The sequence below is a fragment of the Chlorocebus sabaeus genome, chromosome 2 (genome assembly GCF_047675955.1).
Source record: "Chlorocebus sabaeus isolate Y175 chromosome 2, mChlSab1.0.hap1, whole genome shotgun sequence".
Classification (NCBI taxonomy): Eukaryota; Metazoa; Chordata; class Mammalia; order Primates; family Cercopithecidae; genus Chlorocebus; species Chlorocebus sabaeus.
This window is the reverse complement of record NC_132905.1, coordinates 18,795,582-18,811,886: the sequence shown is the minus strand read 5'-3', so window position 1 is coordinate 18,811,886 and position 16,305 is coordinate 18,795,582. Positions and strand designations below refer to the sequence as shown.

At 49.4% G+C, this 16,305-nt stretch overlaps 2 protein-coding genes across 2 annotated transcripts; one reads left to right on the top strand and one right to left on the bottom strand.

Annotated features, from left to right (window-relative positions):
- Positions 1 to 974: 974 nt before the first annotated feature.
- SYS1 (SYS1 golgi trafficking protein) lies at positions 975 to 5,625 on the top strand. Its single transcript, XM_008016054.3, has 4 exons — positions 975 to 1,170; positions 1,384 to 1,548; positions 3,156 to 3,223; positions 4,414 to 5,625. Exons 2-4 carry the CDS (start codon positions 1,387 to 1,389, stop codon positions 4,652 to 4,654), a joined length of 471 nt encoding a protein of 156 aa, XP_008014245.1. The 5' UTR covers positions 975 to 1,170; positions 1,384 to 1,386; the 3' UTR covers positions 4,655 to 5,625.
- A 4,440-nt stretch (positions 5,626 to 10,065) lies between these two features.
- TP53TG5 (TP53 target 5) lies at positions 10,066 to 15,135 on the bottom strand. The gene is made up of 4 exons (XM_008016044.3): positions 15,061 to 15,135; positions 14,734 to 14,864; positions 12,541 to 13,054; positions 10,066 to 11,512 (listed from the first exon to the last, which is right to left on the bottom strand). The coding sequence occupies exons 1-4, from the start codon at positions 15,133 to 15,135 to the stop codon at positions 11,408 to 11,410; spliced, it is 825 nt and encodes a 274-aa protein (XP_008014235.2). The 3' UTR covers positions 10,066 to 11,407.
- Between the last annotated feature and the right edge of the window lie 1,170 nt (positions 15,136 to 16,305).

The window sequence follows — 16,305 nt, the reverse complement described above, 5'->3', positions numbered from 1 at the left end:
CATGGCAGCAGAGAGGGTCAGGATTTACTCCTAGGTGCGACTTCAGAATCTGTGCTTTTTCCCATTTGGCACCCACATTTTAAAACACCCACTACTCTGCTTTCTAATGTAGTTCAACTGTGTCTCAGGGCAGGGACTGTCTTACATGTACACGTTCTAGCCTTCCTGCCACCCAGTGGGTGCGAAATCAATGTTGTAGTGTTTAGGAACACTTGAATTTAATTTAATTAATTAATTAATTTAGAGATGCAGTTTTGCTCTTGTTGCCCAGGCTGGAGTGCAATGGCACGATCTTGGTTCACCGCAACCTCTGCCTCCCGGGTTCAAGCAATTCTCCTGCCTCAGCCTCCCGAGTAGCCAGGATTACAGGCATGCGCCACCACGCCCGGCTAATTTTGTATTTTTAGTAGAGACTGTGTTTCTCCATGTTGGTCAGGCTGGTTTCGAACTCCCGATCTCAGGTAATCCGCCCACCTCAGCCTCCCAAAGTGCTGGGATTACAGGTGTGAGCCACCGCACCCGGCCAAAACTTGAATTTTAATCCTTACTTTGCTACTGTGTCGTTGAAACAGTATGTTGCTTTCCTTTTCTGGCCATTAGCTTAACTATCCGTATAGCGGGAACAGTGGCAAACTCCTAACTGGAGGAGCTTGCAGGTCCATTTCAAGCTATCAGACTCTAACTGGGAGAAAACACGGAGAATTTAGGCTGAAAATAGTGACACAGTTTATCACCTCGTTAATTCCCAAACATCATTACTGCGTCCTAATCCACCCCACCTCCCTCTCCCCTAGCCGCCTTCCTTTAAAAAGAAATTTCCCTCTAGAGGGCGCGCAAGCTCTGCGGCCTTCGTTCCTCACTTCCGTTTGCCTTCACTGTTCCTTCTGCGCATGTGCTCAGTTCGCTATCCGGCTGCTAGTACCTTGTTCAGGCAGTTCAGGCAAAGGTTGCACCCACTACGCCTGCGCAACCTCAGCCCCGCCCCTTCGCAGCTTTCCCCGGAAACGCTTCTTTCCTACGGAGTCGCTCCCGCCGCTGCGGTCGCTGGAGCTTTGCCTCTCTAGGCCGGCAGCGCCTCTCCTCCATGGTCATGTCTGTCAGCGCTGTTTTGGGAGCCCGCGGGTGAGGCCGGGCGACGCTCGAACACTTCGATCGTCGAGTCTGTCACTGGTGAGTAGACCCCAGAGGAGCTCGTGTACGGGCGGGGGCCGCGCAGCTGGAATGGGCTGGATTTCCCCTCACTCTGAGAATGGGTCTGTCCGCCCCGCCTTCCCCCTAACTCTTGGAATGGGCTCACCCCTTGGTTCCAGTCCCTCCTCCCGGGCGGGGCGGCGTTGCCATGGCGACGGGCCGCTGGCTGAGGCCCGGCTGGTGTCCCTGCAGGGCATGGCGGGTCAGTTCCGCAGCTACGTGTGGGACCCGCTGCTGATCCTGTCGCAGATCGTCCTCATGCAGACCGTGTATTATGGCTCGCTGGGCCTGTGGCTGGCGCTGGTGGACGGACTGGTGCGAAGCAGCCCCTCGCTGGACCAGATGTTCGACGCCGAGGTAGGGTCCCCGGGCTGGCGCGGGTGGGGTCTCGGCCTCCCCGACTAGGCTTTGTGATCCAGCACTACTGTGCTGTAGACCTGGCTGGGTCACCTTCTTGCTTTGTAGCCCTGGGAAAGGGATTTCACCTTTCTGAGCCTCAGTTGCCTCATCCATAAAATGGAATGACAGCAGAGGCTGATTAGTACAAAGGAAAGGGCCTGGATGTTAATACAATAAACACGTCTGTGTTCCAGGCAACTGTGATACATTTCCTTCCTGATACTCTAGGAAAGTGACTTAACTTCTCTGAGCTAGGTTCTCAGGTGCCACACCGGAGAGAGGAGTAGATAAAAGAGCATTCATGCGGGTACAGTGGAAACTGCCTGGACTTTGGGGTTAGGACAGGCCTCCGTTTAAGATCCACTTACTAGCTGTGTGACCTGGGGCAAATGTCACCTCTGTGAACTTGTTTTCCTGTCTTCAAAACCATAAGACTAGTTGCAAAGAGGTCGTGGACTGCAATATAAAGAGCATGTGCGTTGGATTCAGAAAAGCAAGTGTTCAATCTAGGCCTAACCATATAATATTAGCTGTGGGACCTTGGGCAAGTTGCTTCCCCTTCTGAGCCTTTTCTGAAAAGTGGGCAGAATACGCCTGTCATGTCACCCTCAACAAAATGTTACAAGGCACAGAGGGGCTTAGGAATGAGAAAGTACTTCGTAAAGTGTAAAGGAGGCCTGTAAGTTGTTACAGCTAAGAGGCAGCTGTGGCGTGTGGTGGTGAGCACAGTTCTTAAAGCCAGGAGACCTGGGGTGGAGTCCTTGCTCCTGCTGCTTGTTCTCTGTGTAGCCTGTGGGCAAGTTATTGTCCAAAAAGTGATAAGAATCAAAAGAAGAATGACTTTGTGAGGGTTTTTTAGGGATAATACAAGATTGTGTATGTCAAAGACCTTTCTTTGTCAGCTGAAAGTGTGTTGCAGATGTTTGGCATTTGATAGTATTGTGTTAGATAGTGGAGGTTGCACACCCACCATGTGCCTAGTTGTAGTCTTGTAGGAGCCTCTGTCCTCCTGGGAAGAGCTGTGGGAATGCTGGGCTTTGTTGAAGAGCCATCTGATGCACACCACCTGGGTTCTAGACTAGGGATCAGCAAACCTTTCCTTTAAGGGTGAAGTAGTAAGGATTTTAGGTCACAATTACTCAGCTCTGCCATTATAGCACAGAAGCTGCTATAGACAAATATGTAAGTGAATAGGTATGGCTGTGTTTCAATAAAACTTTATGTACAGGAGTAGATGCCTGGCCTATGGAGCCATAGTCAGCTGAACGCTGTTCTAGACTTTACTCTTGGTGTTTATTACTTTGGGCAACTTAACTTGTCTGAGCTTTTACGTCCTCCTTTGTAAAATGAAAATAATCCCTTTCCACCTGCTGTGAGAAACAAATGAAATCCCATAATGGATGTCTATGAAAGCACCTAGTTGGAAATAGGCTGCCGTACAAATGAAGGGAGGTATTATCTTCTGTGCTCCGGGAAGAATGCTTGTTCCTTAGGAGGCTTGCTGAGATCCTGGGGCTCTGCCAAGTCACTTCTCCAGCATATTTCCATTTGTGATTCCCCCTCAGATCCTGGGCTTTTCCACCCCTCCAGGCCGGCTCTCCATGATGTCCTTCATCCTCAACGCCCTCACCTGGTGAGTATCACCAGTTTGGCTATCCAGCTTTTGGGCTCTTAGCGCTGGGACTAACTTCCTAAGTTTGAGCATGAGACAGGTTGGCACTTGTTTCTGGGGAGTGGTGGAGTAAGGTGGGTGACAGAGGCCAGTTCTGGGACCGGCTGTATCATGGGCTTCCTTCCATTGCTATTTTGACTTACCTGGAAAGCTCTTATGTCACTATGTTTGTGCTGCCTGCAAGACAACTTCCATCTCAGATAACTTCCCTGATGTGGAGTGAACTGAGGAAAGGATTCGACCGAGAGGCAGGAGAGCTGAGTTCTGTTCTTGGTTTGTGTGCCATTGGCCAAGTTACCTGCCATGGGCCTCAGGCTCCTCTTTTGTCCATGAGGGGTTGGACTCGGTGACGTCTAAGGTCACACATAATCATTGCCTGTCTCTTAAGAGGCAGTTTAGCATAGTGATCAAGGTCTCAGGCTCTGGAGGCAGACTTATTTGGCTTTGAACCTCAACTTTACCACTAGTCTAGTAACTTTGGACAAGTTAATCAACCACAGTTGCCTCATTAGTAAAATGGGGCTAATAATATTACCTACCTCATAGTTGTAAGGATTAAATAAGTTAATTCACAAGAAGGACTTAGAACAATGCCTTGCACGTTATTATTATTCTTGTCCTTACACTGGAGATTGAAAACTGGTGGGCTGACTTTGACCTAAATTTGTCTTCCAGATAGGTTCTATTTGGCTTACATAGATGTCAGCCCACACATGGTGTTTAAAACATTTTTTTCACTTAGTTGAAAATCAGGCTATTTTATATAAAAATCCAGATTTCTGGCTTCTCTTGAATAATGGAATGACTGATTGATTCCAGGCCAACCTTCTAGCATGATAAGATTTGCCTAGATGCAAGTAACTACTGCCCCCACTTTAGCTAGAACATGTGTGCTTCAGGGTGTCATAATCCCCACCAATTCCTAGTATCCCCTAGTGACAATTGCCATCAATCATCAAGCTCATACTCAGTCAGCTTCACTCTTGACATTACCCGCCAGGTTCTTCCAGGCATCTAATATCATAACCCTTGCTTCACACTTACCTTGTCACTTCTGACCACTATGCTGCCATCCTAATTGTCCCTACCCTCCCAAATAACCTAAGACCAGGACAACCCAGTGACAACTCACTGCTGTCCTCTCCCCACAGTGCCCTGGGCTTGCTGTACTTCATCCGGCGAGGAAAGCAGTGTCTGGATTTCACTGTCACTGTCCATTTCTTTCACCTCCTGGGCTGCTGGTTCTACAGCTCCCGTTTCCCCTCGGCGCTGACCTGGTGGCTGGTCCAAGCCGTGTGCATTGCACTCATGGCTGTCATCGGGGAGTACCTGTGCATGCGGACGGAGCTCAAGGAGATACCCCTCAACTCAGCCCCTAAATCCAATGTCTAGAATCGGGCCCTTTGGACATCCTGCTGACACTTGGGCCCCTTAACACCTTGGGCTGCCCAGACCCTACAGATGAGGTCCAGCCCAGATTTGAGAGGAACCCTGGAAATGTGAAGTGTCTGTTGGTGTGGGAGAGATAGTGAGGGCCTGTCAAAGAAGGCAGGTAGCAGTCAGCATGACAGCTGCAAGAATGGCCTCTGTCTGCTGAAGCCTTGGTATCTGAGAGGTCAGGAAGGGGACCTCTTTGAGGGTAATAACAGAATTGGAACCATGCCACTTTTGAGCCACAATACCTGTCACCAGCCTGTTGTTTTAAGAGAGAAAAAATATCAAGGATATCTGATTGGAGCAAACCACTTCTTTAGTCATCTGTCTTACCTCCCTGGGACAGCTGTTACCTTTGCATTGTTGCCAAATCACAGCAGTTATGTTGGAGAAACGCTTGGTTTCTGGATCCAGAGCCACAGAAAGAAATGTAGGTGTCAAATATTAGGCTGTTGTCAGGGAGAGGATGGCAGATGGATGCATCAAGCACAAGGAAAATGCACAACCTGTGCCCTGTTACACGCACATTCGTGTGCACCCAAGAACCTATGACTTTCTTCCAGTTCCTTCTGCCAGGTCCCCATCCTGCTGCCAGCTCTCAACATAGCAGGCCATAGGACCCAGAGAAGAATCCCAGCATTGCTCAAAGTCTAACCGTCATAAAGACACTGCCTGTCTTCTAGGAATGACGAGACACCCAACTCCCACTGGACTCCAGTTCTTTTTCCTGCCTTATTTAGAATTCTGTGGCGGGAAGGGTATGATGGGTTCCCAGAGACAAGAAGCCCAACCTTCTGGCCTGGGCTGTGCTGATAGTGCTGAGGGAGATAGGAATTTGCTGCTAAGATTTTTCTGTGGGGTGGAGTTTCCTCTGTGAGGGGCTTGCTGCTGTCCTTCCTGTGTATATAAATACAGTATTTTCCACGGTTCTGCCTGTACTTACTTTGTAATGCCATGGTTGAGATTGAGAGAGATCAGCGCAGCCAGGCAAGGGAACTTTAAAGAATTATCAGGCCACCTTCTCCCTTTCCTGGACCCCAGAGTCATTCCTCCATTTGGTTAAAATACTCAGTGCAGGGAACTCTTACATCCTGTCTCCTTCACTTGCAATGTCCCATGCTATGCCTCAGGTGAACCACGTGATTCTTGAGTTTCATTTCCTACTTGCTAGTGATTTCTGAACATGTTCAATGGAGTGGCACAAAGTCTAGACCCACTTCTGCATTGAAACCTTCACTGTTCCTCTTTGGTTTCTTGGGAGTTTTCCCAAGAGAGCTGTCAGTTTTCAGCTGTCAGTGTTATGGTAAGACAAATGAGTTTTGCTATCTCCCTGAGAAGCCCATCCGACCTCCTGGCTGTCAGCCCTACAGAGTAGGGAGTTGATACTGACAGGATGAAAGTTTAGGAGTAAATATGCCTGGGAAGAGACTGGGAAGGTTCTAGGGTGAGACACCTCAGTAACTCATGGTGCCTTGGCCAAGTTGGAAGGAAGCAGTTTGTTAATGGGGCGCGGTAATCCTGGCTGCAGGGTCTAGAAGGTAAGACCAGCTGGGATGACCTTCCCTGGGTTGATCAGTTTCCCTCTAAGCAACACAAACTGTACAGGCATGTGACTGACTTTGAAAGAACACCCATCATGTGGCTGCTGTCACCCTTGACCAGCTGTGGTGGTGGTTACTCCATCTGTGGTTGGAGCACCTCTTTGGGATTCACTTCAAGGTCTTGTGCCACTTTTTCTGCATATCTTCTGTGATGACAAATCTCTGTCCCCTTGAGTGTTAATTTGATTTTTAGAAATGGCCAAAAGTCACGTGATCCAAACCTTTTTTCAGTTCTATGGAGACTGAGCTGCATGATAGTTGGGGATCAAAAATATGTGACCTTAATGAGATTTTTGTGATTTCTAAAGTAACAATAAAAGCAGTTTTTAGAGTTGAGTTCCAGAGAGGGCAGGGCAATGGCAGTGACATGTTTGTCATTTTAATAATAAATAACATTTATTGAGTACTTAAGAGGTGTCCAGCAGCGTGGGGTGAGTGCTTTATGTCTCTTTTCAACATCTTCACAAGAACCCTCTGAAGTAAGAAGTAACGTCATCTGTATCTTACAGATGAGGGAACTGTAAGGAACTTACTCAAGGTGACTTTTTAGGAGCTGGCAGAGCCAGGATTTGGGCTTTGATAGTGATATTAATAAGCTCATTTTGAAGAGGTCAATAGTTAGGGATGTATAAGTTCTGACTGGTTAAACAGTCTGGTTAAATAGTCTATCACCTTATCATATCATGTTATCCTGTCATATTTTTTTTTAAATACCAAGGATGAATAGTACCTTATAAACATTATTAGCTTTCTAAGAAAAGCTGATATGCAGTACATTAAATATAGCCAGACATTTCCTTTTTTTTTTTTTTTTTTTTTTTTTGAGGCAGGGTCTCACTCTGTCACCCAGGCTGGAGTGCAGTGGTGTGATCTTGGCTCACTGTAGCCTCAACCTCCCAGGCTCAATGATCCTCCTGCCTCAGCCCCCCGCCGCTGGGACTACAGGCACATGCCACCATGCCTGGCTAATTTTCGTATTTTTGTATTTATTTATTTATTTATTATTTTTATTTTTTTAGAGACAGGGCTTTGTCACTTTGCCCAGGCTAGTCTTGAACTCCTGGGCTCAAGAGATCTACCTGCCTTGGCCTCCCAAAGTGCTGGGATTTTACAGGTGTGAGCCACCAAGCCCAGCTGGCCTTTTTTTTTTTTTTTTTTTTGAGGCAGAGTTTCACTCTGCCTTCATTACTCAGGCTGGAGTGCAGTGGCCTGATCTCAGCTCACTGCAACCTCTGCCTCCCGGGTTCAAGCGATTCTCGTACGTCAGCCTCCCAAGTAGCTGGAATTACAGGTGTGCACCACTGTGCTTGGCTAATTTTTTAATTTTTCATAGAGACAGGGTTTCATTGTGTTGGCCAGGCTGGTCTCAAACTCTTGGCCTCTCAAGTGATCACCCACCTCAGCCTCCCAAAGTGCTGGGATTACAGGCCTGAGCCACTGTGCCCAGCGTTGGCCAGAGATTTTCAAGTGATCTTAGGAATGTGGGAAATCTATTTCCAAAGGATAAAGGATGGTACCTAGATAAGAGAGTACTAGCCCACTACTGAATTGGCATATCTCTTAACTCTCCAGGTGTCTGAAGTTGACCTCCCTTTTTCCCACCCACCACGTGAACTCGGGCCATTCAGAGAGAAAACTGGAGACTCCTACATAGCTGATGCTTAGAATAGTTTATAACCCTTAAAGGAGAACAGGAAAGGAAAAAGGGATGTCTGGCTCAGAGGGTACTTCTAACCCCTCGCTCTAGGCAGCCCTGACCATATCAGTGCCAAATGAGAGCCAGGATGGCAGCCAGCAGACATCAGAGGGTACAATCTGAAGCTCCAGGACTCCCAACATCCTGGAGGGTACACAGCTCAAACAGGCTCCCCTGGACAGGAATCCCCCTGGACTCCTTCTTCCGTGACTCCCAGGTCAGAGTAGCTTCCTTCTGCCAGCCCCAGAAGGCAGTCAGTGCACAGGTGAGGAACACCTTGTACTGGCAGCCCGGGGACCACGGAATCTCAGAAGCAGGGCCCTGGGGACCTAGGGCAGGAGGAATAGGGATAGAATCAGCGTACAAGAGAACTCTTCTGTGGAGAGATTAAAAACCACTGTCTTAAGGTTTTCTGTTGGAAAGTAGTAAAGGGTGGTAGAAATAGCATTGAGGCAGGAGGGAGTAGAGGGAGCCGAGGGTTTTAATCTTTGCCCTGCCACTACCTGGGCAAGTCACAGTCATAGGGGTCCAATTCTGAAAGGCTTTAGAGAGCTGCAGTGGAGTACAAAGTCCTGGAGTCCCATTACTACCTGTGAGATCTTGGGTAAGCTATGTTATCTCCTTTACCTAGATTTCCTCATATGTAAAATGAGCGTAATAATGGTACTTATTTCCCTGGGTTTTGTTTTGCCTTGTTTTCTGGTAGGTCAACACTTAATTCTATAAAATGAAAAAAGTGCTCCCTCCCTGGTTTTATCGTGAAGATGCAATGAGATGTCATGTGTAAAGCGCTTAGCCCAGCACCTGACATGTAGGAAGTGATCCATAATTCTAGGCAATTATTAGGCTACTGCCCCCCTATCCATTTTACAGAAGAGGAGACATTTTTCTTCTGAGCCTGTGTTTTCAAATGTTGGGGGATAGGCTTGCCAGTCCTCTCGGTACCACTACCAAGTATTGAGCTCCTATCTGGCATGTACTGCAAAGTGATTTATGTGTATTCTTACTCAGTCCAATAAGGTAAGCACCACTCTTTCCCCCATTTTGCAGACAAACTGAGGATTGGGAGTAAACAACTTTTTCCCCATTACGAAGTTGATAAGAAGCTAGGCCTGTCTGCCTCATCCTCTTTTCACATTCCAGTTATGTTTATGTGTGATCCAGACAATTGTGAGACAGACAGACTTAGGGATCTAGATGCCGTATGCCGTATTAGCAAAAGGTTGTGAATGTAAACATACATTTGGCTTGTTAACAAGTAGATGGCTCCCTAAAGGTGGGTAGTTAGGTAGCTGCTGATGAGAAATGGAGCCAGGACTGACTGGCCACAGGGCTTTATGATGATGACCCTGGTATGGCATGGGAAAAGGCCAAACATGTGCTCAGTGCCCCACAAACTGGCTTCTCCTACATCAAGCTTGATTTGCTTAAAACCCCCTGAAACAGACATTAGTATCACTATTTTATAAACATGAAATAGGCTCAGAGAGGTCAGGTGACTTCTAAAAAGTCACTCAATATAAAATCAGATTCACACTCTTCAATTTTTTCCCAGTTAACTGTTAAGCAGCCATTTCTGGGGTGGCTTCCTCCCCAAATCAGTGTTACTGGGCCCAGAGGAGGAGCTTTAGGTTGAAATGGTTAAACAAAGGGAGGTTGGTAGTGGGGAGACCCCGGTTGTGGAATTGTGGGAGGCAGGTGGCCAGAGGCCTAAGTGCCTGGGCAGGTGGGATGAGGTGGAAGGAGCCTACTGCTGGGATTCCTTCACTCCCAGGCCTGCCCCTTGCTGCCCTGGCCATGCTGGGTCCCCGCCTTCACACACAGCCCTCCCCTATACTCGGTGGCGTTCCCAGTGGGCAACTGGGGCCCAACTCCAGCTCTCTGGAGCGAAGTGAAGTTGCCAGTCTCACTCAGGCCCACCCCAATCCAGCCTCCACTTGGGGCTCCCTGGGCAGGCCCCTATGAAGGCTAGTGCAAGGGGGCTCCCCAGAAAGGGTCGGGTTTTTTTAGCTGGGAGGGCGCTGTCTTGACTGTCGCTGACAGCGCGCTCAGGACAGAAGTTCACGCAAAGGTTGATGGAATGAAAGAGTGAGTAGAGATTATTTTCGACAGTTGATGGAATTGAAAATACCCAGCAAGGGAACCGCAATGGAGACTGTTCAGGAAATGGACTGGAGTGCAAGCTGGATGGGAAGACCGCTGGAAGTGGAGGTTACTAGGGTGGAGGTGGCGCGGGAAGTGGCGGGGTGATGGGGGCAGAGGTAGGCACCCTACGGGAGCTCTGGGAAGATTGCGCTGGGAGGTGGAGCTCAGGAGCGCGCAGCAGCCACTGTGTGTGCTAAGAAGTCCCCGCGCCGTGGCTCTGCCCAGGCTGGTCCGCGCGGCTGCTGATGCCCAGTCTTGGTGCCCAGTAATAGTGGGGAGGAGTGTGTGAGTGGGCGGGGTGGGGGGCGAAGTCCATCCAATCGTTCTCCCTCTCTCCCAAACTGGAGATCTATCTTCATCGCTGCCCTGACCCCCACCCCCGGAGAGCTGTGTGCCCCTCAATGGCTCCACTGCTCTCCTGAGGGCGCCCACTCCACGCAGCCTGCCTCTGGGGAATATGGAGCCTTTGTCCGGAGAAAACTCGGGCTCCCTTGGCTTTCCTCTCCGCAACGTCTAAGTTAGGGCCCTGTGACTCCTACCGACAGAGGGTGACCCCGGCCAGATGGGGTCGACCAGGGCTTGGGGTTGAGGTCTTCGGATTGAGGGTGGACCTGCCATGTCATGCTGGAGCAGTAGAGATGCAGTACCAGCTCCTCCGCCTGATCCGGTGCCTCCTATGATCTGTGACCAAGGCAGGACACATTTGGAGGCCCAGCTGACATCCACTTTTTGACACCAGCCGCAATGCAATCAGTTTTTGACAATCAGTTTTTGACAATCAGGTCGCAATGCACGCGCATGACCCACAGGGTGCTGGGGCTATTCCGCCTGCCTCGTGACTTCGGAGCAGTCTCTCATTTCACCTTTTCCCTTTCTTGGGAAAATGGAATGGGGAGCAACCAGGAGCCCTTGCTCCTGCCACTTGCTAGCTGAGTGAGCCTGGACAAGTTAGTTTCTGCCTCCGTGCCGCGGTTTCCTCTTGTGGGCTCACGGGGCGATTGTGAGGCACCTTGCATCCAGGAACACACGAGCGCCCTGACTTCATAGAGCGCACCACTCAGGAGACCAGCTCGTGGAGGTGGGGGAGGGGTGCAGCTCGCTGGCTTATTTGGTTCTAGACTGACCTTCGGGGCCTGGGGGTGGAGGTGGGGGAAGCCTGAAGTCGCGACAAAGGCTCCCTCTATCGAAGGCCTCTTTCCTTCATCCTTCCCAGCCCCAGACAAACAGGCAGAGTAAGCAGTATTCATCTTAGGTGCCATATCTAAGATTTTATTTGTAGACTCGTGAATTTCGCCACCCATCCCTCCCCTTAAGCTGACTGCGCGATCTCCACCCTCTGCTCGCACCTCTGGCTCCCGTCCAGGTCACATCAACCTGCCAGCAGAAACCTCGGTGTTAGATGCTAAGACTGTCCCCAGGGGGCGCTGGTCGTTTGGGGAGCGGGCGCAGGGACAAGGGTGCTGTGGTGTCTGTGGTAGGTTGGAAATGGCTTTGCTAAAAAGGAAAAGCCTCCCTTTAAGCTAGACCCGGTGGGCACTCACCCCCTTCCTTTCATGGGACTTTAATTCTCCCACGAAAGGGCTGGAGTATTTTCTTCTTTTTTTGCTAAGGAACTTTATGTTCAGAGTAAATCTCTTTTTTTCCTTTCTTTTTTTTTTAAGACAGGGTCTTGCTCTCTTGCCCAGACTGGAGTGCAGTGGCGAAGTCACAGCTCACTGCAGCCTCGACCTCCTGGGCTCAAGCGATCCTCCAACCTCAGCCTCCTGAGTAGCTGACACTACAAGCGCAAGCCACCACATCTGGCTAATTTTTAAACTTTGTAGAGACAGTGTCTCATTATCTTGCCCAGGCTGGTCTTGAACTCCTAGCCTCAAGCAGTCTTCCTGCCCTGACCTCCCAAGGTGCTGGGATTACAGGCGTGAGCCACCATGCCTAGTCTGTTCAGAGTAAATCGTATTTGAGGCATGAATAAATCAAACATAAATGGAGAGTTGAATTGATCTAAGAGGGAATGGGATGCAGCAAAGCCCTACTTGACCATCTCCCCCTCCCACATTTGGAAATCCTTAAACCCACTTATGTAGTCCTCTGACTGTGAGATTCAATGCCACAGCAGTTTCCACCTCTGCTAAGGCCTTCAGGCAATGAAGGCTCACTTCAGTGTGCCTCCTTCCCCAGGTCTCCTAGCTGTATCCTAAGAGGCCTCAACCTAGTCACTACCCTGCTGTATGATGTTGGTCTAAGGCTCCCCCATCTCTGGACATGAAGGCGGAGCCTCCCAGCACTGCCATCCACATACCACTCAAGACTCCAGATCCTGAGCCCTGACTCTGGGCCCCAGCTCTGGGCCTGGCTTGGGACTTGCATCTCACCTAGCCTGGCAGTGTTGTTATCACACCCACCTTGTATGGATGCCACATAGGCATTTCAAGTGATGCGGAGCAGAAGCGGGTGCAGCGGCGCTTGACCCAACGCAGGGTGGAGGATCTGCACATCACCCGGGGTGCCGGGAGGTGGATTCGTGTGGGCAGCCCCTCAAACCAGATCCACTGGTCGGCTACATTCAGCTGCTTCATGTGCCCCATGGGAGTTCTATTGTGGTAGGGCTTAATGAAGATGACTCGGGGGCCCTCAGTGAGTAGTTGCCTCCCCTGGGCTCCAAGGTTCAAGCCATGATCCCTCGATGTCCTTGGAACCTCAGGCTCTACATGCTTTTCTTTCCATGGCATTGCCGCCGATGACGTTTTTGCCTTGTTACTCATCCTTGACTGCACCTGGGGCTTCCACTCCTTGTACTCTTTTTCCTTAGGGTCCCCTGAGGATTCTAATTTCTTGGACTTGAGTTCCTTCTTGGAGCACCCGATCTCCTGGAACTCTTCATCATTTTGTTTTGCTTTATTGCAGGCACTGTTTTCCCTGGCAGGGAGAGGAAAGGTAGTCAGCAGAGCAGGACCAAGGCCCTGGTTGCCTAGCCTTGCCCCGAGACAGTTGATATGTAGTCAGCTCAGGGGAGCCTGTTAATAAAGCTAGAGGGGCATGCAAAGAAACTTCTCTGTTGCCCAGAGGCCTTGTGCTGGTGTGAGGGGGTGTGATGAGCACTGGCAGAAGGGATGTGAGAGATTGGGAAGGTGAGAGTCATGACTAGTAGTTAAGACCCCTAGGAATGGATATTGTCTACATCATCTGCCACTAGATTAGAATTCTGTCTCTCTGGACTTCAGGTGGGAGGGTGAACAGTCCAGTAGTTTTTCTAAATTGTGCTCCAAGAAGCCTTAGGGTTCTGAGGAGGTGTCTCAATGTCACTTCCCCTGACCAAATGGGGGCAGGATACCTCCTCCCAGCCCATAACAACACAATTGGGGCTTGGGAATAGATATTTGAACAGAGGTTTCACTGCTTTAATAAGGTTGGAAAACTATTCAAGACCAGCGTGGGCAACATGGTGAGACTCTGTCTCCATACAAAAAAAAAAAAAAAAAAAATTAAGTTGGAAAATGATGGGGCTAGATGATCCTGATCCTTCTAGCTCTGTGTTTCCTGATTGCCTGCAACTAGAGGCCAAATGAGAAAGAGGAGCCCAGAAGGATGGCCTTGAGAGAAATATTAAATGCTGAGACTTTCCCAAAGGGTGTCTGTAACAGACTGGGCCCCCTGCAAAACCCCCAGTGGCAACACCATCCTAGCTAAGGGTGTGGAGAGAGATGAGGCCTTGGGCTGCAGATATGGCAATACTGTGATGATAATAATGGCTCCCGCTGATTGAGTCCTCACTCTATGCCAGACTTGGGATCCTTACAACTTGGGATCCTTACTACTTCTGTAAAGTAGAAGGCAGTGAAGCAGAGTGGCTTACAGAGCACAGGTATTGTTGGGTTCAGACAAACGGGCTCAGATTCTGCTTCTGCCTCTTACCACCTGTGTGATTTGGGCAAGATATTTAACCTCTCAGAGCCTTAGCTTCCTTATCTGTAAAACTAGGATAATTCTGTTTATGTAACAGGATTGTTGTGAAGAATAAACTAAATGGGAAAATTCTTAAGTGCTTAGCATAGTAGATGGCACTTAGCAGGCACCAATCAATGTTAGCTTTCTTAGTACTCTCATGTGACTTACGAGGAAACGGTTTGAACTTGTCTCAGAGGCATGGTAAAAAAAAATAAAAATAAAAATATATTAATAAAGAAACTGAGCCTCAGCAAGGTTAATCCTCAGATTTGAGGGGTCAGTCTGCAGGTGACTGTCTGGGTTATATTGACTTGCGAGGGGAGGAGGAGGAGGAGTGACCTGTCTCAGTGCCCCACGGTGGAGTGAGCACCACAATTGGATGACTACAACCATTGTTACGGCCACAGCTCTGATATCAGACAGGAATGGCTTCAGATCCTAGCTCTGCCACTTATCAGCTGAGTTAACTGAGTGAGACAAGTCACTTCACCTCTTGAGCCTCAGCTCTCCAAGAGTAAAACAGAGTTAATAAATACCTCTCTCACAGAGGCTTTGTGAAAATTAGACTTGTTCTCTAAATTCCTTAGCACAATGCCTGTTCCCAGTAAGACGGCATTTGGGTCCATTACGGGGGCCAGGCCCCAGCTTACCCAGAGGAGATTCGGAGAATCTTTGGAACACTGAGCAGTGAATGCCAACACCTTTTGGCCAGCTTATGCAGTTCTTGGATCCGGCGGTTCGAGCTCTTGAGTAGCTTCAAGAGCGACAAGTTTTTTAACACCTGCCGGGGTCAAGAAACCAGATAAATAGAAGCTTCAGCTTTCCTGGACAGCCTCCCTCTCCCCTGCCTGCCTTTAGCTCCGCTCAGCCAAGGGCCGGCCTGCTGGCTCCCCTGGGCCACTCAGCCTGGCAACCAGGGGCAGCACTGCATAAGTATACGAGCTTCCCCAAGCTGGGACCAAAACAGGGCATCTCACCGTTCTCAGACGGTTCCGCTCAATTACTTTGCTCAGAGGCTGCTCTGTCTTGTCCTGCGGTTTCTCATCTTGCATCTGAGGGACAGAGGATAAGAGAGAGACATAAACCCAGAGGAATCAGCCAGGCGTGGTGCCTGATGTCTGTAATCCCAGCACTTTGGGAGGCCGAGGTGGGTGGCTTATTTGAGGTCAGGAGTTCGAGATGCCTGGCCAACATGGTGAAACCCTGACTTTACTGAAAAAAATACAAAAATTAGCTAGGTGTGGTAGCATGTGCCTGTAGTCCCAGCTACTCAAGAGGGTGAGACAGGAGAATCACTTGAACCCAGCAGGTGAAGGCTGCAGTCAGCTGAGATCTCGCCACTGCACTCCAGCCTGGGCGACAGAGTGAGACACTGGAGAAATCCTCCTGTACTCCTCCATGTGCCTCTCCATTTGGCCGAGCATGGTTTCACCAATCCTAGGCTGGGAGTTTTGTCATCTTGGTCTGGGGACAGAACTGGGAGACCATTTTAACTTTCCTGACCTCCCTTCACCCTTCACCTTTGCCTTTTCTCCCCTGCTGGAAAGTCCCGTCCTTGTCATGGTGATTCTTTGTTAAGGTCCCCTCTAGGGACTCACCCCTAGGGTCTAGTCCCAAGTCTGACCTTGGAAACCCTGCTATTCTTGGGCCTCTTCTTTGCTGATGGACTCATGCTGGGGCTGTGAGACCTCAGAGACGAATGGAGCAACACCAGTGCCAGGCACCCACCCTGCTCCTCTCAGTTCAGCCAGCACTCAGGCTGGGCATCAGATGGTGGCACTGGCTCTGTACCACCTGCAGCTGTGACATCACTGAAATGTGACAGTAGCAGGGCTGGGTCTCCAAGGTGTGTATGTGGCAGAGGTGAGGGGTAGAGGGTGAGAAAGAAATACAGACAATAGGTGACAGACAACTGTGTACATTGTCACTACCTCCCTGTGAGGTAAGAGGATTATCCCCTCTTTTTAAATGAGGAAGCCAAGGTTCAAAGAGGTTGAATAATGTACTCAAGGCCACACTAGATCTAACCCAGCTAGATTATAGTGGGCTGGAAACCTAACAAAGTCTGATAGTCAACCCATGAAACCAGGGATTCCCAAACCATGCTCATCCATTCAGTCATGTCGCCTGTTTTGACTGGGCGCCTGCTACATGCTAGGTGCTTTTTCTTTTTTCTTTTTCTTTTTCTTTTTTTTTTTTTTTTTTGAGACAGTGTCTTGCTC

Coding starts and splice junctions, on each gene's coding strand:
- SYS1 (XM_008016054.3), top strand. CDS start 1,387: ATGGCGGGTCAGTTCCGCAGCTACGTGTGGGACCCGCTGCTGATCCTG. Junction 1,549..3,155: donor ACCAGATGTTCGACGCCGAG/GTAGGGTCCCCG, acceptor ATTCCCCCTCAG/ATCCTGGGCTTTTCCACCCC. Junction 3,224..4,413: donor ATCCTCAACGCCCTCACCTG/GTGAGTATCACC, acceptor CTCTCCCCACAG/TGCCCTGGGCTTGCTGTACT.
- TP53TG5 (XM_008016044.3), bottom strand. CDS start 15,135: ATGCAAGATGAGAAACCGCAGGACAAGACAGAGCAGCCTCTGAGCAAA. Junction 14,865..15,060: donor AGCGGAACCGTCTGAGAACG/GTGAGATGCCCT, acceptor TGACCCCGGCAG/GTGTTAAAAAACTTGTCGCT. Junction 11,513..12,540: donor CTATGTGGCATCCATACAAG/GTGGGTGTGATA, acceptor TTCTGCTGGCAG/GTTGATGTGACCTGGACGGG.